Source organism: Nelumbo lutea, chromosome 3 (genome assembly GCF_056320005.1).
Source record: "Nelumbo lutea isolate HS-2025 chromosome 3, American lotus-T2T, whole genome shotgun sequence".
Lineage (NCBI taxonomy): Eukaryota > Viridiplantae > Streptophyta > Magnoliopsida > Proteales > Nelumbonaceae > Nelumbo > Nelumbo lutea.
The window spans coordinates 106,749,362-106,776,060 of record NC_142686.1 but is presented as its reverse complement, the minus strand read 5'-3'; the positions used below and the strand labels follow the sequence as shown (position 1 = coordinate 106,776,060).

Below are 26,699 nucleotides of genomic sequence, written 5' to 3'. Positions count from 1 at the left end.
CCAACTTGCCCTACAGCCCCTACCCCTAGCCCCTTACTGCAGAGTTGGGATTTCATACCAACATCACAGCCACCATAAAAGTGGGACCCATCATAATATGAGATTTGTGGTGTCAGGTGATATTGGGAGGGTGTTGGAACCTGTTTTGTGTGAGAAAATCCCAACTTCGCTCCACGTGCGTACCGGCATGCAGGCGTCTCCAACTACCTCCGCACAGCAGGGCGGATGACTCATCTCGTCCACGCTCTCCGCCCGAATCCCAAATGTCACTTCTTCTTCTTCTTCTCAAGCCGCCTTCTTCTCCCCATTCGTATTCCTTCTCACCGCTATACTTATTAAATCCTTTCAACCACAACTACTTCAGAGCTTCCATGCTCAAGAGACCACTGCTCTACTCCACATCTATCCATTTCTGTCGCTCGTTGCTCTCTCTCAACAATTCTATCACAACTCCACATCCATTAATTCTCACCTCCACATCCACATCTCTTTATTCACCTCCGCCACTGATAAGCCGTCGACGCATTCACTCTCTTAGGCTCCTCGCCATGGCTGAAGGAATCCTGAAGCCATCACAAGCTCACAAGCACACCAACCGTCTCGCCAAAGAGCATAGCCCTTACCTTCTCCAACACGCTCATAATCCGGTCAGTACCATCAGTTCTTTGCCCTTCTCTTTAAAAGCAAGGATCTATCGCTCGCTGGAGGTAATTAAGAGAAAAAATTGCTTTCTTTTTGTTCTTTTTTAGGTTGATTGGTATCCATGGGGAGAGGAAGCATTCGAGAAAGCGCGACGGAAAGACATGACAATCTTCTTGTCCAGTATGACATTCCTTATTTTAAATTTGTCGCCCTCTTTTTCTTGTTTAGGATTCTGATTTTTTAGATGTATTTGGCGTATTTCAATCTCGCGCTGTTGGTTTTGGATTTGTTGGCGCTTCTTATGACTAGTTGGATATAGCACCTGCCACTGGTGAGTCAATTCCGCTCCGGGAACTTTTACTTCTAACTTGTGTCTTTGTTCGGAATGTCTTCTTTCTGCACTTGATTGATTCATTTGTGGTGGGATGGGGAATTGGGTGCTACTGCTCAGGTGCCATGTTATGGAAGTGGAATCTTTCGAGGACGAAGAAGTTGCAAAGTTGCTAAATGACTGGTTTGTTAGTATCAAGGTTAGTTTGAATTCGGTAAACTAATGTTGCGAATCAGGCTTTTTCCTTTTAGAAATATCTGTTCATCGGGAATTATCTCCTTTTCTCAACTGTGAATTTTAATTCCAACAATTTCCTTGCAACAGGTGGATCGAGAAGAACGACCGGATGTTGATAAGGTAAGGGAATGGGATTTTTTTTTGTCCTTGAAGAATTTCCTGACTAATTTATACGGGAGATTGTTTTTAAATTTTTATCCTTTTAATCTTTGGCCCTTGATGTAATTTCTGTAACAAGAATCAGTTTAAAGCCTGTTTAAGGAGATTCAGTTTCTCATTCAGGAGCATTGATTAGGTTTAAGATGAACATTCGGAGTTTAGGATGCTATTCTAACGAAGTTAAGGGTGGGGAAACGTGTACGTCTTTTTCTTGGAATTTGATGGTTTTAGAATTTCACTCTTAATTAGTTGAACTTAGGGAGTTTTCTGTTCTATTTTTTATCATATGAAATGAAGTTGCTGAATATGGGGTGTGCCATTTCCACTGCCGTATGGACACAGATACAGGAGTCGGAATCTGACGTGTGTCCAAAGTGTCTAACTTGAGAAGATGAAAAACATGGACTTGTGGACACGTCTATGGAAAAGCCGATACTATTAAATAGTTCATATTTTTTGAAGTCTAACATTATGCAAAAAAAAAGTTTCCTTTGTTACCAAGTAACATTCCATTGAAAAATGGCATTGATCTTGTACATTGACTGTTCATTTATGTCAAATAAACCAGGAAATAAAAAAGGAATGTCGTGTGGAAGTGCCTTCAAAGAATCCATGGAGTTTTGGATTATGACTTGTCTCCAATACAGACATGCCATTCATTTAGGACAGTCGTCCATGCGACAGCAACACTAGCCATTTCTTTACTTTTTTTTTTTATAGGTCTTACTAGCCATTTTTATTCCACTACGAAATTCCAACCAATTCCCACTCCAAGAAAGAAAGAATAAGAAACCTAACAAATTGATACAGAACGAAAAAATTGGTTTGATTTCATTAAATTTCTGCTTTTACATAGGTATACATGACGTATGTGCAAGCGCTTTATGGTGGTGGTGGTTGGCCATTGAGCGTTTTTCTTTCACCTGATTTGAAGCCGTTAATGGGTGGAACATACTTCCCACCAGAGGACAAGTATGGACGGCCTGGTTTTAAAACCATAATCAGGTTAGCATTTGGGACATGAAGTTCCCAATCTTATTTATTGCTGCTGGTAAGAAATAATCCAGGGCTAAGAGAGCAACTTCATAAATGCAAAGAACCATTTAGTGATCTGACTCATCATCCTGTAATGATAATTCAATTTACATGTACTATCTTACCTGTTCATTTTTCACTTATCCCTGTGTTTACACAGAAAAGTGAAAGATGCTTGGGAGACCAAAAGGGAGATGCTTGTAAAAGGCGGAGCCTATGCAATAGAACAACTTGCAGAAGCCTTGTCCAAAAGTGTCACTCTTAATACGCCAACTGATGGACTCTCTCAACATGCTTTACATTTGTGCGCTGAACAGGTGAAATTTATTGAAATGGGAGCCTTTATTGTATTTCCTTTCTTGTAACAGTTCAAAGATTTGACTACTTAAACTGAGATGCTGCATAAATTGGCCAAGTTATTGAAAGACAAGGATTAGAAAGAGCCAAAGGGCTAAAATTATATAGTCTGATGTCTCCTATTGCAATTTCAAAACTAGGAAATTTCAAAGTCTTGACTGATCCATTTTATGATATGTCTCCAGTTTGACTCATGGATTTGTTGATCTCATGTTTCTTGCTCAGTAAACTTTGATTCACATGTGGTTTTTTTGTGTTATTAGTCAGTTTGCTCTCTTATATCCTCCATTTTCTGTGGATTTCCTCTTGGTTGTCACTGAGAATTTTATGAGGATATGTTCTACTAGAGTATTGAGAGAACTGATTTGGTCATTGGTTGCTTTGGTGTCTATATTTATGTATGCACATCCACGCATACATGTCTACAAATATATTCAGCCTGTTGTCATGAGATGAACACAAGCATAGATGATGTGTAGTTTGGGAATATTTTTGATACTATGTTCCTGATAGCAAGACGATGAAAGTAACATATCCAAGTCTGTTACTTTGGTTGTGTTTTTGTAAATTTTTGCTCTTCATATTTACATTTGTTTATGGTTGTTCTTTACTAGCTTGCTGGAAGTTATGATCCAGAGTTTGGTGGGTTTGGCTCTTCTCCAAAGTTTCCTAGACCTGTAGAGATTCAGTTGATGCTTTATCACTCAAAGAAGCTGGAGGAAGCTGGGAAGTCATCTGAGACAAATAGAAGTTTGAAAATGGTGCTCTTTAGTCTGCAGTGCATGGCCAGAGGTGGCATCCATGATCACATTGGAGGTGGTTTTCATAGATACAGTGTTGATGAGTGCTGGCATGGTAAGTCTGCATGGGTTAGTAATTATCTTTCCAATGTGTTGAGTTGGTTCGAGTTGTTTTTTATTCAGTTAGGAAGTTGTTGGGCTTTAGGCCCATTAGTTTATGTTTTTTTAAGTTGTGACTGTTCAGCTATATTAGTAGCCGCCCTACTAAGGGCATCCTTGTAATATCTCATCCTTTAAGTTAAGTATAAATATAATGAGAGGTAGGCAGCTAGGGTTAATTTTACATATCCTGGTTGACTTCCTACTCTTTTCTTCTTCTCCTTTCTTCTCTACTGCTGAAATCTTCATCTTCCCCCTCTTTTCTTTCACAAGAAACTTGACTAAATCTGCAATTAGTGATTTCTACTTGGTATCAGAGCGGGCCGAAGGTTTCTTGAAGTTGTTCTCTCATGCAGCCCTAGATCGGCCAACTGCATGGTGATTTAAGAGGTTGATCGAAGCTCTCAGGTAAGTCCAGTTTTTGAATTTTTTTTTGGTGGATCTGTGTGCCCTGTAACTGGTCTAGGGTTTCTCATCAAAATCAAGAAAAACTGGAGAAAGGGGAAGAGTCTTGTTTCTGTTGGACTCTTCAATTTTGACTTAATAGTCGTGCCCTAATTTTTTAGGGTTCCTTGGAGTTTTTTGTAAGGGCAATTCAAGTCCTGCCTTATTTGGAGGCTTCTAGAGAGAGCGAATGCCTTTTCTCTCTCTTCTCCCATCTCACAGAAAATGCATCTTTTGTGGGAAGAAAGTCTAGGACACCAAAAAGGTGTTGTTGGTTCCAAAAAGTGTTTTGTTTGATCTTGTTTCAAATTTCAGTTATTTTCTTTACATTTTTTTAGAAGCATGGAGGGCCACGGAATTGAAAATAAGCCCGGGAGTGAAATGAGACCAGTTGGAGGAGGTGGTAGAGACCCTTTCGGGGCTGGGACTACAATTAGGTTGGATTGTGCAAATTACTTAGAATGGTCACAATCTGCAAAGATGGCCATTGGTATTCATGGGAAATTAGGGTATATCACTGGTGAAGAGGTGAAACCCGAAACTAGCAACTCCCGGTGGGTACAGGAGAATTATATGGTGATGATTTGGTTGTGTAATTCCATGTTGCCCCATATAAGTAAATTTTTTTATGGGCAAATACAGCTAAGGAAATATGGGATGGGTTGCATAAACCTATTTAAAGAGGGAGAATGTTGCTAGGGCTTATTAGTTGAGAAATCAGATTATTTCTACAAGGCAGGGAGACAGATTTGTTGCAGCTTATTTTTCAGCCTTTAAAACCCTGTGGCAGGAAATTAACCATTTAGAGACATTTGCTTGGGAAACCTCTAAGGATGCAGCTACCTATCAGAAACATCTAGAGAAGTATAGGGTGTTTGAATTTCTTGTTGGCCTTAATCTTGAGTATGATATTGCACGACAACACCTTCTTTCTAGGGACAGTGTTACTCTCTCCCAGGCATATGCCTTTGTGTTAGGGGAGGAGAGCAGGAGAGATGTGATGATGAAAAACCTTATTCCTTATTAGTCTGCCATGGTAAATGTTGTGAAACCTAAACAAAGTGGAAATCGGGGTGGCAATGAAATCAAGAAGACAAAAGAGATTTGATCTGTGAGTACTGTAAGAAGCCTAAACACACAAGAGATACTTACTGGAAGCTTCACCCATATCTTGTGCCGACTAGATTGAAAAATAAGAAGGGAAATACACACATGGCAGTTACGGGTGACATTTCGGCCCCTCCTACTACAGCTGCTCTGGAGTCTATTGCAGCTGCTGCAGTAAGGGCCAAACTTGAGAGGTATAGGCTACTTCTAAACCAACGGGATACAACCAGTTCTAGTTCAGCCGCAAGCGAACAGCAAGGTACAGGTGGCACTGGTGGAGTCCACTCTACTTCCTTTGCTCACACGGGTAGTTCACACGTCACTACAAATTATGTTTCTACTTCAGATAAGGAGGGACCTCTTTGTATTACCCTCAGAGCACATGACCCAGAGCTCTACTATTTTTTCAACTTACCAGCTCTGTTCTAGCAGAGATATGGTCTCCACAGCTGATGGATCCCATGTTCCTATTTGCTGGGAAAAGATCTGTCAAGATTAGTGATTCTATTTCTCTACCCTCTGTCCTTCATGTTCCAGATTGAGCACTAATTTGTTATCTGTTAGTAGTTTGACTAAGAATCTGAACTGCTCAATAATTTTTTCTCCTGGTCATTGTATCTTGCAGGATCTGGATTCAAAGAGGATGATTGAGAGTGGTCGTGAAATGAATGGAATCTACCTCCTGGATGTACTTCCTCCTCATTAGAATCATCATGTCAGCAGGATTTGTGGGTCAAATTATGCTTTGGCATAATCGTTTGGGCCATTTACCTTTTTCTTCTTTGAGTTTTTTGTTTCCAAAACTTTTTGAGTCTGTTAGTTTGTCAAGTCTGGAGTGTGAAGGTTGTCAACTTAGAAAGCACTGTAGACATTCATTTAAACCTAGTAATAAAAGATGTTCTTCTTCTTTTGATGTTATTCATTCGGATGTGCGGAGCCCTTACCATGTTCCTTCTATGGAAGGCTATCGATATTTTTTCTTATTTGCGGATGATTTTTCACGATACTCTTGGATTTACTTGATGAGATCCCGTGATGAAGTACCATCCTTGGTGAAGCAATTTCATCAGATGGTACTAACACAGTTTGTAACAAGAATAAAGGTGTTCAGATCTGACAATGCCCAAGAATATTTTGAAAGACACCTTGCCTCATATCTGTTAGAATATGGTGTTGACCATCAGAGTAGTTGTCCCTACAATCCACAGCAGAATGGTGTTGTAGAAAGGAAGAACAGACACATTGTTGAGATTGCAAGAAACATGATGATCACATCTACCGTTCCAGTTTGGTTTTGGGGTGATGCAGTTCTCACAGCAGTATATCTTATTAACAGGGTGCCCTCTCGTATACTTGGATTCAGCACCCCATTCAGTCTCCTTTTTCCTCGGGGGAGATGTTTCATATTCCTCTGTCCTTACCGCTCGAAGTTTGATCCCAAGGCAAAGAAGTGTATCTTCCTTGGATATGCAGAGAATTAGAAAGGGTACTGCTGCTATGGTCTAGTCTCTGGGAGCCGGTATGTTACCATGGATGTCACATTTTTTGAATCCACATACTTCTTCTCAAAGAATCATTCTCAGGGGGAGTGTTTTGGGGAAGTGAGTCAGCAGTCTATTCCTCTCCCAATTTCAGTCTCTGTGTCTACTCCTATGCTTGACCATCACCCTGTGTCACCTACCTTGCCACCTCCTTTGCATTCTGCTTCTCAACATTACTTATGATAGAGACTTCACAAGGAGGTTGATTCCACTACAGCAGAACTCACATCACTTCCTGCTGATTCCTTGGAGACTCTAGATTCGACTGACATGGATTCAGGTATTCCTCTTGGTCCCGCTACTGTTTTGGTTCCCATTGATTCTACTAACACTGTTACAGATAACCTTGATCTCCAAGTGTACTGCTCATTGTATTTCACAATACTTATCCTACAGTGGACTTTCTCCTTCCTATCGTGCTTTTCTTTCCTCTCTTGATTCAGTGTCTATACCCAAGGGTGTTAGTGAGGCTCTCTCCAAACCTGAGTGGAAGACAACTATGCAGGAAGAAATGGCAGTTTTGATTAAGAATCAGACATGGGACATTGTGGATCTACCAGAAGGCAAGGAGACAATTGGATGTAGATGGGTTTACACAGTGAAATATAAGGCATATGGAAGTATAGAAATGTACAAGGCAAGACTTATTGCAAAAGGGTACACACAGACCTATGGCATTGATTACTTAGAGACTTTTGCACCAGTTGCAAAGATGACCTTTGTTCGGATACTTCTTTCTCTTGCTGCCTCATACTCTTGGCCCTTGTTTCAACTTGATGTGAATAATGCTTTCCTAAATGGGGATCTGCAAGAAGAAGTGTATATAGATCTTCCTGCTAGCTTTTACAATGATACTGAAAAGGGAAAGGTATGCAGGCTTAAGAAGTCATTTTATGGCTTGAAACAATCTCATAGAACATGGTTTGATAGATTCAGAAAGGCCTTGATTGCTTTTGGCTACACTCAGACTCAATCCGATCACACCTTGTTTGTGAAGCGAAGGGGATCTTTGGTGTCAGTCCTAATTGTTTATGTGGTTGATATTGTTGTCATCGGGAATGATCTGAGTGAGATTGATGGTTTGAAAAGGAACCTACATAAAGAATTTGAAATTAAGGATCTTGGAGAACTGAGATACTTCTTAGGCATTGAAGTTGCAAGATCAAAACATGGAATTTTTATCTCTCAAAGGAAGTATGTCTTGGATCTTCTTCAAGAGACAAGGAAGCTTGGAACAAAGGCAATCAGCACCCTTATTGATCAGAACCATAAAATCAATGCATCAGAAGGTGAACCAGTAAAGGACATTGGGAGATATCAAAGACTTGTGGGTCGGCTGCTATACTTGTGTATGACAAGATCAGGCATTTCCTATGCAGTAAGTGTAGTAAGTCAATACATGCATGCTCCACGAATCCAGCATTGGGAGGCAGTTGACAGGATTCTTGTTTATCTGAAGGGACACCCGGGCAAAGGCATATTGTTTACTGATCATGGACAGTTGAAACTAGAGGCTTATACAAATGCAGATCGGGCAAGATGCCTTGATGATAGGAGATCAACTTCAAGAGTGTGCACCCTTGTTGGGGGTAACATTGTCTCATGGAAGAGTAAGAAACAAACAGTGGTGGCAAGATCAAGTGTTGAAGCCGAATACAGGGCCATGGCACATGGAGTTTCAGAACTTCTTTGGATCCATTCCCTAATAGAAGAAATTTGTGTACAGGGAGAAGAACCTATGATGCTATACTGTGATAACCAGGCAGCAATTTACATTGCCCATAACCCAGTCTAGCATGACCGAACTAAGCGCATTGAAGTGGATAGACATTTTATCAGAGAAAGGGTAACTTCTGGAGAAGTTTGTCTTCCATACATTGCTTCTGATCTGCAGCTCGCTGATGTTTTCACAAAAGGTGTTGCAAAGAATAAGCTGGAGCATGATCTACGCAAGTTGGGAATGTGTGACATTTACTCCCAACTTGAGAGGGAGTGTTGAGTTGGTCCAAGTTGTTTTTTATTTAGTTAGGAAGTTGTTGGTCTTTAGGCCCATTAGTTTATGTTTTTTTAAGTTGTGACTGTTCAGCTATATTAGTAGCCACCCTACTAATGGCATCCTTGTAATGTCTCATCATTTAAGTTGAGTATAAATATAATGAGAGGTAGGCGGCTAGGGTTAATTTTACAATCTTGTTTGACTTCCTACTTTTTTCTTCTTCTCCTTTCTTCTCTACTGCTGAAATCTTCATCTTCCCCCTCTTTCCTTTCTCAAGAAACTCGACTAAATCTGCAATTAGTAATTTCTACTCAATGCATCATACATACTGATATAAAATAGGAAAATCTTCAAAGATGAACAAATTACACCTATATAATGGCTAATGTTTCACAAGAAAACCTATGCCTCAATTTCTTAGAGATGCATGCAGAGTTGTGTGTGCCTCTCGCATCAACAAAGGTGCAGGTGTGTATCCTCTAATTTCTGGATAAAATTTAATTATTTAAAGCCAAAAAACCACAATTAGCCAGCTTTTTATAGCACCATTCTCTACTCTAAAAAGTTCTCTTTAGGGGAGTGGGACTGTCATCTCAATGAGGGAGCACTTTTTTAACTTGAGACTTGAATATTTTTAATATCCCTACCCCACCTTGTGTTGGTGTAATTTCCATCACATAATGGACCATTCCATAAAGTGCCCTTCTGATGAGTGGCTTTTCAATAAATCAAGACCCTTCTTTTGGATGATCATAGAGTAGTGTACCATGCAGACCAGGACATACATAGAAGCATCATGTGGTTACTTTTCTCCAGACTCCAATCTGTAGTCTAACAAAGTAGCAAGACCATTTACATGTATGGTGAAGAACATAGGGAGCATTGCCATTAATATACCTCTGGAACAAAACACGTTCACAGAGAGAGAGAGGAAAAGAAAAGAAATTTCAAAAAATCAAGGTGAATAACCTGAGATGCCATCCCACATTTCCTTGCCATTTATTACTTCTCTTATTGCGAAAATGAGCCCTACTGGCTAAGCCTAACAAAACCTTGAAAGTTGTATTTTAAATATGAAATTCTTGGGTTTGGGGCAACCATGTTGTAGTTGCGGTGAATAGCTCCAATAATTTAACACTTAATGTATGATTAGAGGATCAATTGTCTATATTTATTTGTTGTCCCATGTAAAATGTAGTTAAACATAAAAAAAGGCAGAACAACCAGATTGCTTTTTAACCGTCTGGGAATCATTTTTTTAAAGTATATGAAAAATTTCCACAATTAATTTGTATTAAAATGAATGTTACATACCATTCTACTGTTTAAAGCTGGTATTTTGCAACAGCAACCTTACTCTAGGATTCATTTAATGTTTTGTCCTAATCTTCCAATGACAAAATATATAACCAGAGACCACACTACATATTTTGTGGCCCCAATTTGTAAATAAAAGGAAATTAATTATTTTTAATTGGGAAACAAAATTTGTTTAGTTTATCATCAATAATGTTTTTTTTTTCGAGAAAATTTAAGAAACAAGCCTTCTATTTGTCATCATTGGCCATTTATCATCAATAATGTTATATTGCTTGAAAGTGAACAAGACGCTAAATTTAGAGTAACTATTAAGAACAAAATATGAGAATGAGGTTCAAAAATATAATATCTTATATATGGTAAAGAAAAAAATTAAGTGCATATATTTGTGGTTTATAAACTTCATTGACTACTTTTTGTATTTTTTTTAGGTTTACATGTGGCCTCTCCAAGCCCAGCTGCCTTGCCTCTGCCTTCAACCTTTTAAAACCTTGGTAACTTGTGCTTGCAAGAGGCTTTGACTTGGTTGGGTAGTATTTTTTTCCCTTTTTATGTGTTACAGTGGGGAATATAGGTTTCACTTATTGCAATTTTAAAAATTTTATAACCAAGTAGCTGGTTGGCTTTGTTTAACTAAGTTTCAACTTCCAACTCCAGGATCTGGTTCTCGTTTCTCTTTTCTGGAAGGAATACCTACAGTAGATAATGAACCAATTCTATTTTCCAAAAAAAAAAAACGAAAAATTCAGGTCCTTCATTGACTTCGCACAAATTCTTTAGGTTGTCAAAAAGCGTAAAGGATATGGCATCCTTATCATTACAAGAGAGTAAAATAAATTATATCAACGTTTTACTATCCTGTCCTATTTTTGTTTAGGATTTATTCTCCTCATATCTTTGGAATCTTTCTGAATGAAAACCAAATCTATTATGAGAAAGAAGCACTATAAAAACTTCTGTATTGGTTTTAGACCTTGGAAATCTCCATATACTCTTTGCCAAACCTATTTACTCTAATTCTTGATTTGTAGTCTTAAGGATGTCATAATTCTGTGACTTGACCAGTAATAAATAAAATCCTTTAACACAGTACTGAAAGTCCAGTGTCCAGATAGTTCCATCTTCTGCAGGTCAACTTCACCTTTTGCCATTGTAACATTCTAAGTAGGAGGACTCGATACTTCAGTTCACTGTTTGGCCATTTCAAACAAGATAACTCATTAGGAGTGCTATAGGCGTTATTTTAAATTTCCAGAAAATTAGCATACATAATGTATGCATTTAAAATATAGAATTCCACGAACTTATTGGGTGGTCAACTGAATGATTTTTCTTTTTTTTGGTTGGGGGAGGGGGGGGGGTACTATACCAAGGTAGATATCTTTTGATTTAGTTTTATTATTACTTATAATCATCATCTTGTCTTGTAGTTCTTTTTCATTTGTCTATCCATAGTGGATGAAAGAATTTAGGGTCTAGAATCTTGTGGTTCATTTGTTCTTATTTCTTTAAAATCCTTGGTCAAACCAACAAATGTTAAATTGTTGTTGTCAGTGGAAATGTATAATTTTAGACAGTATGTGTGCTTTCTCATTTTACAGGTTTGTGGGGTCTGGCCTAATAATTTGATCTGCCTAGTCATAGTTGGTTATTATTTACAAATTCAGAGTCATTGGTCAAATTGTTTAGGAGTTATGATAATGATAATTCTGTAATTTCAATTTTTCCCAGTTCTAGTACAACTGTCCACCTTATCATTACAATCTTTATTTTTTTTGGTAAAAAAATATTGGAATGATATTTAAGTTAATCATATGCATATTATGTTTATGCTGATTGGTTCCCAATAAACCCCAGAGTGATTCAGGTCCCTATTAAGTGATTACATGTTTTCTCTTTCTTCTTTATCTTCATCTACTCTCTACTTTTACAAGCAGTATTACTGCCATCAAACGATCACAATCATTAAAGAAGTTCATTCAACACTTCTAAAGGATTGGAATCTATCCAGATACGTTTTCTTCCGATTTATGCTGGGACCTGAAATTTTCCCATTTTAGTAGTTTATATCCTTTCATGCCAGGCAATGTTTGATTGATGCTTCCATAGATCCTTACCTTTTATTTGGCCAAAACTCATCTCAAATCACACCCCAAAACCCTAGGTTCTGTAATTTTCAAGGTTTTTCTTTCACATCCCATAATTTTATTCTTTCTGTTCAAGGCATACTCTAAACCATGTTAAATTTGGTACCCCTTTCATATCTGTAAAGGAAAATTTTACCTACAAAATTTTGTTGAAAAAATCTAACCTTCAACCTATTTCCCTGTTTAAAACTTTTCATAATTTTAGGATAAATTTACAACTTATTACAATCAAGCCCCAATATCCCTCCTAACCTAATCAACCTCCTCCTTTAGTCCTAAAATTGTCCCCAAACATATTTTAACCCTCTTAAGCTCATCCTTGCTTTATACAATTCCTACATCAATTTGGTATCAGAGCTATACTTTAACCCTCTTAGGCTCATCCTTGCTTTAGATAATTCCTACATCAATTTGGTATCAGAGCTATCGGTCCTTTGGACTCATAACAGACAATCCTATATCAGTATTTATCATCTTTTTGTCATGTCAGTCTGAGCTAGGGAATCACTTTCCCTCTTTCTTTGGGGCATCCTGGATATCACCTCCAAATGTTTGTGAGCTGTTTTTGTCTTTTTCTTGTCTTTATCATACAAAAAGGCATATTCTAATGTATCATTGCACAAGAGCTGCAACATTATGGAGTCCTATGTTGCAAAATAAATGTAACAGTCTTTGAGAACAACTAAATGTAGACCAACTTATAGATCTCATTATGGTAAGAAGCCTTCTTTGGATACAATCATGCGATGTTTTTTAAGGCGTTACCATGGACAAGTTAATGCGAAGTTGGCTGATTGTAATGGGACTTTCAAATAGAAGATAGCAAATAATGGTGGATTTTGGAGGGCCATGGAGCACTTTAAAGTATTGAATGTGTGGTTAGAGATGATAGTGGAAATATTTTGCATAGCTTCTCAGGGCCTATTGGTAATGGAAACACACTGAGAGAAGTAGCTCTATTACAAGGATTAAAGTTTGTTACATGTATAGGTTGGGCAGATACAAGTTGAGGGAGACTGTCAAGTAATGGTAAATTGGATGATATCAGGGAAACACTATGGATAATAAGATTTCTGGTTAGAGAAGCAATAGTCATGGCTACAATCCTTAACTGCTTGTTCAGGTGTGTTTCAGGATCTGCTATCAGTCTGTAGGGGTGCAGCGTTGGTGGAGTACACACCAGGGCCGGGATGAGAGTTGTGAACAGGTGTGTTTGCTACATGTAATGTATAGGAAACACACTGAGAGCTATTAGCCCTATTACAAGGATCAAAGTTTGCTACATGTATAGGTTAGGCAGATACAAGTTGAGGGAGACTGTCAAGTAATGGTAAATTGGATGATAAACACAACCCTTTACTGCTTGTTCAGGTGTGTTTCAGGATCTGCTAACAGTCTGTAGGGGTGCAGCGTGAGTGGGGTACACACCAGGGCCAGGAAGAGAGTTGTGAACAGCAAACTGCTGTTCTTATGTGGGGTATTGAGGAATGAAGTCGGGAATGTGATTCTTATCTTCTCAGGTCCTTTAGGAGTGGGAGACTCTACTAGAGCAGAACTATTTGCTGCCCTGCAAGGTGTTCGGTTCGCAGCTCAATTAGGGGTGAAACAGCTAATAGTTGAAGGTGACTCAAAGGTTGTAATGAGCTGGTTGCAGAACCCAGAGTCGGTAGTTTGGTGTTTCAGGAATGAAAATAAAAGATTTAAGTTGCTGACAAGAAACATGGACCTAAGAATACAATGGGTGGGGAGATCAGCAAATGCTATGGCAGACTGTCTAGCCAAGCAAGGGGCAGATAGGGAAGTTTTGTATTGGGCACAACTGTAACTTATTATTGCTTTTGTTTTCTTCTTTAGTGGAGAGATCACAGCTCGTGCCTCTCCATGGGCTGCTTGTATGTGCTAATATTTCCAAATTAATAAAAGGTTCTATTTATTTATCAAAAAAAAAAACAGCAACCTAATGTTCTCCTTGTACTCTGCAACCTTCTTCCTTAGGTAGCAGAGATTCTTCTATTCACATCAGTGAAATTCATATCGTTGTTGCTGATAAAAAGAAACATCGGTATGTCTGGTGTTGAATTGTTTCTTGTCACTATATCCACCATTTACTAATTAAGTTTGTGGTTTCTGCTACGTTCTACAACTTCAGAAAATAGAGTAGTGTTTCATGGACTCCAATCTGGGAGTCAGAATCTGACACGTGTCCAGGAGTCCATGAAACACGTGGTCACACTAGTTCATTTTCATTATTTTTCCTGACGTCAATGCTAATTGGAAAAGATCCAACAAGCAATGGATCATAATTTATGTGTAAAATGGAAAAATATAAATACTAGAGTGCCCTATTGGACAGTTTAAATGGTTGGATGACTGTTGCATAGAGGTGTTTAAAGTGAGGATTCATACTTTTTGGAGAGTCAGATGTGGTGGGCAATTTTGGTAGATAAATGCCTGATTTACACTATAGCTGAGTAACAAGTATTTTGGAGTGTCAGACATGAATTGACTTGTGTGCCCCTGTGAAGGTGGAGTGTCTATGCAACACTACGTGAGACACAATCATGCATGGTTACCTGTGCAGTTTTGTTTTTGTATGTGTGTTGTTGCCTTCAGCTTTGTTGTTCCAATCCTGTCTAACATATTTTCCATTCACTGCCCCTTTATTGGCTTGGTAACTTGAGAAGTGCTAAGTCTGTTGCAACTTCACATGAGTAGCAAGGGATTATGTGTTGACCAAAACTACACTCACTTCCCATGCATCAAAGATCTCAATATATACAAATGGAAAAGACAGTTTGAATAGATTTGTTCTTCCTTCTGATGCATAAAATAAGTTCCTCTTTTAACTTGATTCATGTCCATTTCTTAGCTTGTTAGTTTATTTTATTTTTATAATTGACACAATATCTATGTTTTGCAGTTCCACACTTTGAAAAGATGTTGTATGATCAGGGCCAGATTGCTAATGTTTATTTGGATGCATTTTCAATTACAAAAGATACATTTTATTCTTCTGTTGCTCGGGATATCCTTGACTATTTGAGGAGAGATATGATAGGAGTGGAAGGTGAAATATATTCAGCAGAAGATGCAGATAGTGCTGAATTTGAGGGTGCTCCAAGAAAAAAGGAAGGAGCCTTCTACATTTGGACAAGTCAAGAGGTCTATCAATTAGCTTTTCTGAGTTTTTCAATTTTGATGTAGTATTTATGGGCATAGGCAAGACCGATCTTTTCAACAATACTCGTATAGATGGGATGAGGCTTAGATAATTTTGATCTTCTTACATGCTTTGGATCTTAATTTCGACTATTCAAGACTCTAGACAGAATTATTATATTCTACAGAATGGTGCATATTTGATTACATGTTTTGGATCTTCACTCTAAGTATAGAAAAAACCTACTTATCATCTATTCCTATGTTGTATGATCTCTTAAGTGAGTAGCTTCCATGTTAACAAATGGGGAACCTGCCATTCCCTAGCTTGGAATGGTATTTGACAACCTACACACAGTTATGTGTGGAACTCATTCCGTATCCCATTTAATAGTGAACTATAACGCTTGTTTTTGAATTTTTCACTTGATGTATGGGATTATTTAATTGTAATCATTGAATTCATCTTCCTTATTGACAGTAACTGTACTTTCTCTAATATTTGCTCTTTATGCTATAGGTTGAGGATATAGTTGGAGAACATGCAAATCTTTTCATGGATCATTATTATATTAAACTATCAGGCAACTGTGACCTTTCAAGGATGAGTGATCCTCACAATGAATTCAAGGGGAAAAATGTTCTAATAGAGAGGAATGATACTTCTGCAATGGCATCAAAGCATAATATGTCCAAGGATGAATATTTAGATGTTCTAGGTGCATGCAAAAGAAAGCTTTTTGATTTCAGATCAAAACGACCACGACCACGACCACATTTGGATGATAAGGTACCTTTTTCTCATGTTCAGTCTAAGCAAGAATACACTATTCTTACTTCCTTGTAATATTTTTCAACTTTTAGCTTACTTATTATGCACCTTATAACTGATCAGGTGCTTGCCTAGGTAATTGTTTCATGGAACGGACTTGCAATTTCAGCCTTTGCAAGAGCTTCCCAAATTCTCAGGGGAGAAGCTGAAATGACCAGATTCAATTTTCCTGTTCTTGGTTGCAATGTAAGGCTCCATCTTTATTTAGGACATGTTCAATATTATAAATCTGATCTTGTCATCTGCTATCGTGCTTTATTTTTAGTTATCTTCACCTATGTGAATGTATAAGAAGAAGAATCAATTGCCTCCTCTTTGAGAAATGATATAATGTTTTTTTCTTGAGCAATGTTTGTCTCTTATTTTCCTGTTATCATGCTTTGCACAGTTGACATACATAAATTATTAATAATTAATTTCTTGAGACTTGGATATAGATTCATGGAAATAATAATGTAACCTGTAGATATACTTGGTCAAATTGAAAGGCCCTAAAGACAACTTTCTCTTGAAGATTTTTCCTGACAAGAGAGGTGGAAATATTTCATTATCTTGTCTAAAAATTTATATATACTGTTGTAAATATGTCATATAAAATCAACATGGCTTTTATGTCTCATATAGATGGGAAACATAATATTCTCAAGTGGAAATTTTATCATATAGACTGAACCAAGTGTTAATTCAAACTTGGAAGTTTATATTTGGCCAACCAACAATACGAGAAATACATAAAATTTTGTCACATAAAATTTTGTAATGGTACCAGATGGTTAAACTCGTTGCAAAATCCAAGCTTTGGAGTGCCTTCATGGGTTGCAATATTATCTAGCAAAGTTCCCATTTAGGGCATAATTTATTTGTGGGCTGTGGCAACATTTACTGGGTTATTTTGTTATGGGTGTCTGGTTTGTCTTACCTTGATCTCTTTGATGAGATCTTTTGGGTTGTGATTGAGGTATCAGAGTATCAGTTAGTGCCTTGGTAACTAAGTCACAGTCACCTATTGTAAGGGGCTCACTGGAAGCCCTTGGCGTAAGGTCTGACCATGGTATCTGCAACATTCTGTTTGGGAAATGAATGATGCTACTTTGTACCAATTGTGTATTTTCTTTTTACTATTTTCAGCCCAAGGAGTACCTTGAAGTTGGAGAAAAAGCAGCATCTTTTATCAGGAGGCACCTTTATGATGAGCAAGCACACAGGCTACAGCACAGCTTCCGGAATGGTCCATCTAGAGCACCTGGATTTCTAGATGATTATGCCTTCTTAATTTCAGGGTTGCTTGATCTGTATCAGTTTGGTGGTGGGATCAACTGGCTATCATGGGCAATTGAGCTACAGGATACCCAGGTAACCACCTACTATTAGCGCTAGCAATAGCTTCCGTGATTGTGTATTCCTAAGATCTGTCTTTCCAGGATGAATTGTTTCTCGATAGAGAGGGAGGCGGCTATTTTAACACTCCTGGTGAAGATCCTTCTGTTCTCCTCCGTGTAAAAGAAGATCATGATGGGGCAGAACCATCTGGAAACTCGGTATCAATGATCAACCTCATAAGATTGGCCTCCATGGCTGCCACAAGCAAGTCCGACCAATACAAGCAGACAGCACAGCATCTTCTGGTTTGTCTACCTTTCACTCAAAATATACTTCTTTATAAATAAATCTAGTTTTGAATTTTCACTGATGTGGTTTGTGATTTTGATACATGGCTCTATAGGCGGTTTTTGAATCAAAATTAAAAGACACTGCAATAGCTGTCCCCTTGATGTGCTGTGCAGCAGACATGTTTTCTGTTCTTTCCATGAAACAAGTTGTGCTGGTTGGCCGTAAGCCATCTACCGAATTTGATGATATGATTGCTTCTGTTCATTCAACATACGACCCAAACAGAATTGTGAGTATGGGATACAGGTTTCCCGTTCCCTGATCATGATATCATGCTAATCTTTGATCTAAGGAATTCTCTGGGTGGACTTTGTGTTATGTTCAGTCATGAACTTAGGTCATACACAGTAATCAATTTTTCTTTTAGTTTAGTTCTTAATTTCATTATGAAATATCTAATATTATACATGACACATGCCATCTCAATGCAACATTTTGGGAGAGATATAGAAGAGCACTCAGGTCTATGGGAATTTGCATTGCTCCTTTTTCCATATATGATTTTAGGGGGCCCATTAGCTTCTGTCACAGTATGTTCTCCCTGAATGGACTCAATGACAGGTTATTCACATAGACTCAAGCAACCAAGAAGAAATGCAGTTCTGGGAAGGTTACAACGAGAACATTGCCCTCGTGGCAAAGAACAGAACTTCCCCAGAGAAGGTGGTTGCTCTTGTCTGCCAGAAGTTCACATGCAGTTCTCCCATCACTGATCCCGAACTTCTCAAGACCTTGCTCAAGTAGATAGATATTGAAGCATGTTGTTTTCAAAACGAATTATCATGCGGACAAGCGGCACAACCTACTGAGCTGCCGAGTTAGTGTTTATGTTGCTATCTACTAGACTATGTCTGGTCATTTATGAAGGGACGAAGCTGGGTAAGGAGGATTTACATTTCATACCTCATACATATTGTAGATGTAGTACAGCTCAGTTTGACAGTTATACCATATGTATGTTGTTTGAATGCTATGTCGACTTTTGACGATTAATCTAAATACCAACATATTTATACCACCCAATCACCTCAGTGATCTGATTAGCCGAACCCCATATAGTTGGGATAAGGGTTAGGATGACGACGATGACGACGACTTGGTGACCTGATGTATGATGTACTGATGTACTTGTGTATCTATAGATTGACATTCAATTAAGACAGCAGCCCTGTTCGGTGGTGGGCGTGGGAAAAGCCACAAATGAGATTTTGCTGTTTGGGAACTGGGATCTAGTGAAGTGGTTGTATTTCTTGAGTTGTTCTTCTCTTGTGTTCCGTTTTGGTTTCTTTATGAGTATCAAACAAGTTCAAAATCAGTCCTTTTCCATGGTTAAAAAGGGAAAATTCTTTCAGTACCCTGTATTTTGGCTCGAGTGATAATTTGGTCCATAAATTTTAAAATGCAATAATTTAGTATTGAATTTTCAAAATGTGACAATTCAGTATCCGCACTTAATCAGTCATTGACATTTGAAAAGTACAAAATGCCATCTAATTCTTTTTATCAATCATCTAAATATTTGATAATAAAACGAACAGTCTCAAATTTTAGATTTTTTTTAAAGTCACCAGTTAGGATTTAGGACTGCTCGGTTTTTTTGTCAACGTTTGGATGGTCAATAAAGAGAATTAGATGGCATTCAAAGGGTATTTTTGAATAATGTTTTCAAAGAAAATAATTTACGAGCAAAAGAATGCAATCTCAGTGAAATGGTCAATCTAATTTTCAATCAACTGAGGAGCTTATAAGATGGAAAAAAAGGCTCCGTTATTTCATTAAAAGCGTATCAGTTTTGCAGCCGACTAATAGCCCTTTCGTGAGGCCTCCAACTTCTTGAAATATGTTTAGATGTAAGCAATCAGTACCATATCAGTTTGTTCTTAAGATATGTTTCATACTTAGAAATTCTTGCCATTGATTCGTTGATATTTTCTTAGATTCTTGAAGTGTTCTACAATAAAAGTCAAAAGAAACACATATTTATAGACATTCTTGTGTATTACCTTGGTTTCCTTTAGTCTATTGGATGGCGGAGATACCTTTTATCAAATTGATCCTCGAGTAGCTTCCAGTTACAGATGGCCTTCATCAATGTATCTACCATTGTATACATGGCCTGCATCTTTGCATAAATTTTAGATATTAATTATCAGGATTCTATTTCAAAGTACCGTTTCTAGAGGTGTAAATCGGGTCGTGTTGCATGCGGTTTGGCCAAGCCTAGCACGATCATGCGGACCGTGTTGGGCCTAGGGTTTTATGTTCATGGGCTAGCATAGCACGACACATTCGAGTGAGCTGGTACGCCCATATATATTATTTATATATATTTTATATAATATTATATAAATTATAATTATATAATAATATATAGTATATAATATATTAATAAAATAAATAATTTTTTAATTTTTATTACTACATTATTTAATTATTGTATATATAAGTAATTGTATATACAAAATTCATATAACATTAAAATTTTAAGTTTTTTGTCAATTTTTTTTAAATAAATAGTTTTGGCCCGATGCACGATGCACGACCTGACATGGCCCAAGGCTTGGCCCATAGGCCAGCCCGGCCCGCAACACCACACGAGTCTGGGTCGTGGTCCGTGTTAAGCCGACCCCCAAATTTTTCACCGGGGAGGGCAGCACGGCTCGTAACAGCTTGCGGACCGTCCACGACCCACTTTACACCTCTATCTGTTTCACACAATAATGTCATTGGGTGTCAACTCCGCACTCCACTGCTGATTAAATTTCTTAAACCAAAAACCAAAGGCCAAATAAGAGATGGCAGAAAAAAAAAAAAAAAAAAGATAAATTTCTTACACTACCCTTATGGTTTAGCTAATTAACTAAATGTATCCTTATTGTTTGAAAATTGACTAACATTACCCTTACTGTTTCTGACAATTGACTAAATCTACCCTTATCGTTAACATCCATTAATATTCTATCAACCTGTATAAATGACGTTTAAAATTCTTTTAAAACCTAATATTACCCCTCCCTCATCCCCTTCCTCTCACCAACACCTTCCTCTAACCGGCAATGCCTTCATCTGACTGGAGTTGTGTTCATTGTTGTCGCACGCTCTACTTGGGATGAATGTAGGTTTCAACTCTGACACCGGCCATAAATGGCCTCTCGGCGGTGGGCGATGGACGATGGGAGATGTGAGATCCCCGCCCGGCGATGGCCTCTCTTCTTTATCTTCTTCTTCAACCTCACTGGCCATAAATGGCCTCTCGGCGATGGATGCTTGGCGAAGATCTCATATCTCTCTCTCTCCTTCTTTATCTTCTTCTTCAACCCCACCTCTCCCGTTTTCTTCATCAGCAATTTGGACTGAACCTCCCTCACCAGACAATCTAGGTTTCTGAACAATACAAGATGATAAATGTGCATCTGAAATCTAAACAATACAAGAAGATTGTTTCTAATCTAGGTTTCATATCACCCGAGTTTTGTGAAGGTTGGGACTGAGCATCACCGCTAGCACCCCTAATGTGCAATCCAAAGAACCTGTTACAAGCAAGATTCGAAGCCTAGTTCAGCGGCACAACACTAGTGGCAGCAACACAATGCCAGTCTTGACTTCATCTTCATCCAATGGTGATGACGATGATGAAGAGCAATCCTTTTCGCCATTGAGAATCAAAGTCAGACTGATGAAGATTTTCAAGTGGCAGGCAAGAAGATCATTTTTAATCTGGGTTTCAGATCATCGGAGTTTTGTGAAGGTTGGGACTTAGCACCATCGCCACCATTTGCCGGTGTTGTTGGTACTTTCCCCTGTGACACCGAAGAAGAGAACAAGAGGGAGAGGGTGAAGAAATGGGTTTCAGATCATCGAAGTTTTGTGAAGGTTGGGACTGAGCACCACTGCCACCTTTTGCCACTGCCATTGGTGCTTTCCCCTATGAGAGCACCCCTCACGTGCAATCCAAAGACCCAGGCAAGATTCGCAACCCAGTTTAGCGGCACAACGATGGTCTCGACTTCATCTTCATCCGATGATGATGACAATGATGAAGATCATTCCTTTTTGCCATTTGAGAATCCGAGATCCATTGGTGAAGATTTTCGAGTGGTGGGTTCTGGTAATTACAATGAAGACCGAGAGGAAGGTTTTAAACTGAGGCACCGGCAATGATGCAACAGCTGCGAAGATTGGTTCTCCTGATCTGACTTCACCAATAGCCAGAGTGTCGTCTGACTTCACCACCGCTGCATCTCTATGCAGGATTTGAACAAGAAGCAAACCATATACTCATTTTTTGGGGGAATGTATTAGTTCCCGTTAGGGTCAATGGCGTCTTCGGCAATGGTTTTGTTGCCGCCAACACAGTCGCTCAATTGCTCGCAAAGGAGCAACAACGGGCACAACTCCCACAAGAGAAAGGGGTTTGAGTTTAAGGGTAAGACAATCATTTTACATTTTCCGTGTATGTTTAGCAACCCTGGTAGTGTTTAGACAATTGTTTGAAATAGTAAGGGTAGTATCAATCAATTTTCAAACAGTAAAGATACATTTAATCAATTAACTAAATCATAAGGATAATTTAAGAAATTTACCCAAAAAAATTAAGAGGTGGAGGAAGACTAAAGAAATATTTGGAGAGAGAGATTGAACAATGAAACATCTTTTAAATTGAGGGAAACTTTTCAATTTACCAAACTTGGTCACCTTTTATGCAAAAGTCAAAAGTCAAGGCAAAAGGTCATTTATTTAAACGCCCTATAGCTGAGGGCAGATTTGCTCACAACAAAAAAGACTTTACACTTGCACTTATGCTCACATGCACGGTCAACGTGCATTGAGAATATCTCCCGTACTAGTTACGGAGAGATGTTCCCAATACATTGTAGATGTGTTGTGGGGTGTTTGTGGGACGCACTCTATGGTGCAAATATATGGTCTCAACAAAAAACTATGTCAATACGTTCCAACATGATCTGTGTCCACATATCACATACATGGTGGGTCTTAGTCTCGTGGTGGGTATATATCACATACATGGTGGGTCTCAGTCTCATGTGGACACTTATCATGTTGGAATCATGTTGGGACAGTTTTTGTTGTGAGCGTATCTCCTATGATTTCATTATTTACTAAAACCTACCATATGGTGTACAAAACCTGTTTTAGTTTGCAATCTTTTATCTGACCTTCCATTAGAAACTATTTATATTTTTATTTGGGAATTAGTGGAGATCTATGCAATGCATAGGATTTGCTAAGGAAAAATGAAAAAACAAAAACAAATAACTATTATAACGGAGGAATACAATGTTGTTTAAAATAATTAACCTTTATTTTAGTAATTTGTTACAAAATTATTTTAGTAATTTGGACTAATTATATCAATAATTTCAACAAAAATTAATTACTTAATAAAATAATTATTTTTTTTATATTATCCATTAGAGTTTTATTTTATTTATTTTACTTTATTAATGACTGAAATTCTAATTTTCTAGATATTTCTTAAATATTAATAAATATATAAAATTAGGTTGCAGTCGTAATGAAATTAATTTATAGATTAACTTTTTTTAGTCATAGTTAAATTAATCTAAACTCGAGCTCGATGTTTAAGACTTCGAATTGGATTTTGGTTGATTATCAACCTGACCCAAGCCCCAAGTTGCATTATAAAGGCAATGTGGGATGTGTAATTAGACTGAACCAAATTTAGTACAACTTATGCATGTATTATTTTTGGATTTTTAAATGTTTTTAAATAAAAAAATATTAATATTAAAGTTAAAGGAGCTACGGGAGATGAAATATCCCCATTGTGTAACCTAATGAACCAAAAAAATAAAATATCTTAGGCTAGATTTTTGTAGTGTATTAATAATTTTTAGGGTTGCTTGGCCCAACCGGCCCACACCCCAAGCACAATAATATTTGTCTTGTCCTAGGACAGGGATAGCCTAATAATGTATCATTGAATAACTCTATTTCAATATAATTATTTTTATTAATAATTACAATTTAATTTAAATATATCTAATGTATAGAAAATTATAGTTAAACTGAAATGATATAGATATAGTTAAAGAATTTTAGGCAATTCAATGAGTAATGGGAGGAGAGAGAATTAGTGGCACAAGATATTAAAGGAGAGATTTAATGGCATAATTAATGAGGAGAGAAATTTAAAATAATTAATGGGAAAGAGGGGGAGAGAGATAGAGAGAGTTAATGGTGCGTTAACGAGGAGAGTTAAAAGTATTAAAGGTGAATGACCAATTGAATTGTTTTGTTCAATTCTAAAATTAAAAAATTCAAAAAAACTAAAAAAAAAAAAAGATAAATGCTTTTGAAAATAAACCAAAAAGAAGGAAGGTGATTTTACTTGGCAATTCTATTATTTTAACATGTAGTCAGAGATATATAGATGTCACGTGATTAATGAATTTTAACCTCATGTACTCAGCTGCCTTTTATAGATTCATTAATGATTTTTCTGTAACTTTATTTAAAATTAATTTTTTAAAATATCTATTTGTTTATATTTTTTATTTTTCTAATAAAAATTTGGCAAAATATCTGTAGAGATGGAGATTAAAGCCGCATTTGTTTGGGGTGGAAAATCGAACCGGGGTAAACTTTACACCCCGGTTCGATTTTACATATGTTTGGTAAGCACATAATTTTACACCGAAATTTGGTGTAATACTTCACTTTCATTTCTCTTTACACCGATAATCGATGTAAATTATACATCAAAATTATCTATGTAAAACTCATCGGTTCTATCATCGAAGTAAACACTCTCACTCTACTCTGGCTGTCTCACACATCCCTCTCCTCCGTTCTTCATCTACTCCATTAGCTCTCTCGCCGATGCCACTGCTCCTCCGTCAAACATCCGATAATCTCTCTCTCTCTCAGTTCTTCCTCTCACTCACACACACTCTCTCTCTCACACCCCCTCTCGTTGATCTGCTCTCTTTATTGCAGATCCCAGACTCAATCCCGGCCATAAAGCTCAAGAAGGAGGCTGGGTTGCACCCAAGGTTCCGACAGTTCATCATTAACATTGCACAGGTTCGCTTTGATTTCCTCATCTATTCTTCTTCTCTTTTTTTTTTTTTTCGATTGTGCTTGTTTGATCGCACTATATTCGAATGTTGCTTCTTGTTTTGTGTCAGCTTCTACGGAGTTGGGTTTTGATTTCATTATCAATTTCTTTTCGTGATTTGGTTCACTTCAGATGCCCATTTTTGTTCTTGACGAATTAACAATTGGACCTTTCCTTGTGCTTATTACTAACATCGACGAACGGTCCTGAAGCAATAGCTTGTTAGTCCTAGATCATTTAAATTTAGATGGGTTTCAGTGAGATTGTGTAATTTTATATGGATTGCTCAAGAATCAGAACCCTTATGTGTCATCAAATCATGTTTTACTAATGTTACATTGCATTTTGTTCATATGAAATTTCATTTCCATGAATGTGGTTCTATAGCTTCCATTTACATTGACTTATATCTTGGGTGTTCAATCATGAGATTGAACTATAAGCTAACGCTTTATGTAATACCATGTTGAGATAAAAGTATTAGAAAGAAAATGAGAGATATCAAAGAGCTGAAATTGTGCAAGAGAACCATTGAACGAAAGCTGTTCTTGCAGGACTACTTGTTGCAGAATGGTTGAATATCTGTTTAAGAAAACCTATCCTTTACTTTCGTTTTTAGTGCCTATAAAAATTCTGAGCTTTTAGCAATTTCTGGGGTCTTCAAATATGTACTTTATATGAATAACAGAAGTTGGTTGCAAAAATCCAAATACGTAGGAGGCATGGTTCAAGAACAGCACCTTCAAATAAAGATCCCATATTCTTCAAAAGTCTTTGTCCTGTTAAAAATCAAGAGAACAGGCATGAAAATAAATTATCTTCAACATGAATACAAGTAGAATAAGGTGTCCCAGAAAGTATACAAATCTGCAACAGTAAAGCTAGCTCAGTTGAGCTGAGCATGAACTATGGTGGCCATGGTTCGGAATTCACATCTCCGCCCCACAGCACATCAACGCCGTGTATTGGGAATATCTCCCGATAATAGTACCAGTCCTCGATGATTTTATCATTGGAAGATGCACCCTATACACGGCCGGGAATGTGCTGTGGGGCGTTGTGGGGCGGCCCCTGTGGGCGGAGATGTGATCTCCATGGTTCGCTACGGACATATAAGGATACATATAGTTTACTTACACATATACATATTTAAGTAGAGAATGGGCTTTTACATTTCAACATTTGGGTCTATATCTGCCCAATAACTTCAAAGCCTATTGTGTACAGAATTTATGTGATCCTAGATGAACATCCAATGAGCCCAGCCCCCAAGATATTCGGTTGGCACTTCAGGCTCATAATGAGACCAAGCCAAACCTAAACCTGATGATGAGTGGTAAGTCTGAGAATTGGACACAGCTGGCAAGCCCAGCACCCTTTTGGGCCAGACAGAACCAATGACATGACTGCCAAGAAGCCCAAGACAGAGAAAGCCCATATGCCAACCATCCAAAACCTCAAAGACCTAATTTCACGAAGTGTTGCCTGCCTTTTTTACAAATATTATTAAGCACTTAGTTAGGCTGTGTTTGGTTTGAAATAGAAGGTACGTCCTGCCTTTTCTTTCAAACCAAAGACAGCCTTAACCTCAATAGCGTTCAAGGTTCAAACCTACCCATTAATCCAACTTCAATTTCAAAAGACTAATCTTGGAGTTCTATGATTGGACTTTTGGCCAATGTTTTAAAAAACGATCCGGGACTGGAATCGTTATGGCCAC

At 37.7% G+C, this 26,699-nt stretch overlaps 1 protein-coding gene and 1 long non-coding RNA gene across 2 annotated transcripts; both read left to right on the top strand.

The window, feature by feature from the left end:
* The first annotated feature begins 238 nt into the window (after positions 1–238).
* On the top strand, positions 239–18,895 carry LOC148867425 (catalytics). Its single transcript, XM_088980205.1, has 15 exons — positions 239–647; positions 750–822; positions 952–973; positions 1,094–1,172; positions 1,298–1,330; positions 2,226–2,374; positions 2,565–2,721; positions 3,376–3,616; positions 15,136–15,377; positions 15,895–16,164; positions 16,282–16,392; positions 17,335–17,559; positions 17,628–17,831; positions 17,930–18,106; positions 18,439–18,895. The coding sequence occupies exons 1-15, from the start codon at positions 264–266 to the stop codon at positions 18,619–18,621; spliced, it is 2,550 nt and encodes an 849-aa protein (XP_088836331.1). The 5' UTR covers positions 239–263; the 3' UTR covers positions 18,622–18,895.
* Positions 18,896–20,742: 1,847 nt separating this feature from the next.
* LOC148867424 (uncharacterized) lies at positions 20,743–25,349 on the top strand. The gene is made up of 2 exons (XR_016109459.1): positions 20,743–22,303; positions 24,859–25,349. It is a non-coding gene; the product is annotated as an uncharacterized LOC148867424 (long non-coding RNA).
* The last annotated feature ends 1,350 nt before the right edge of the window (positions 25,350–26,699 follow it).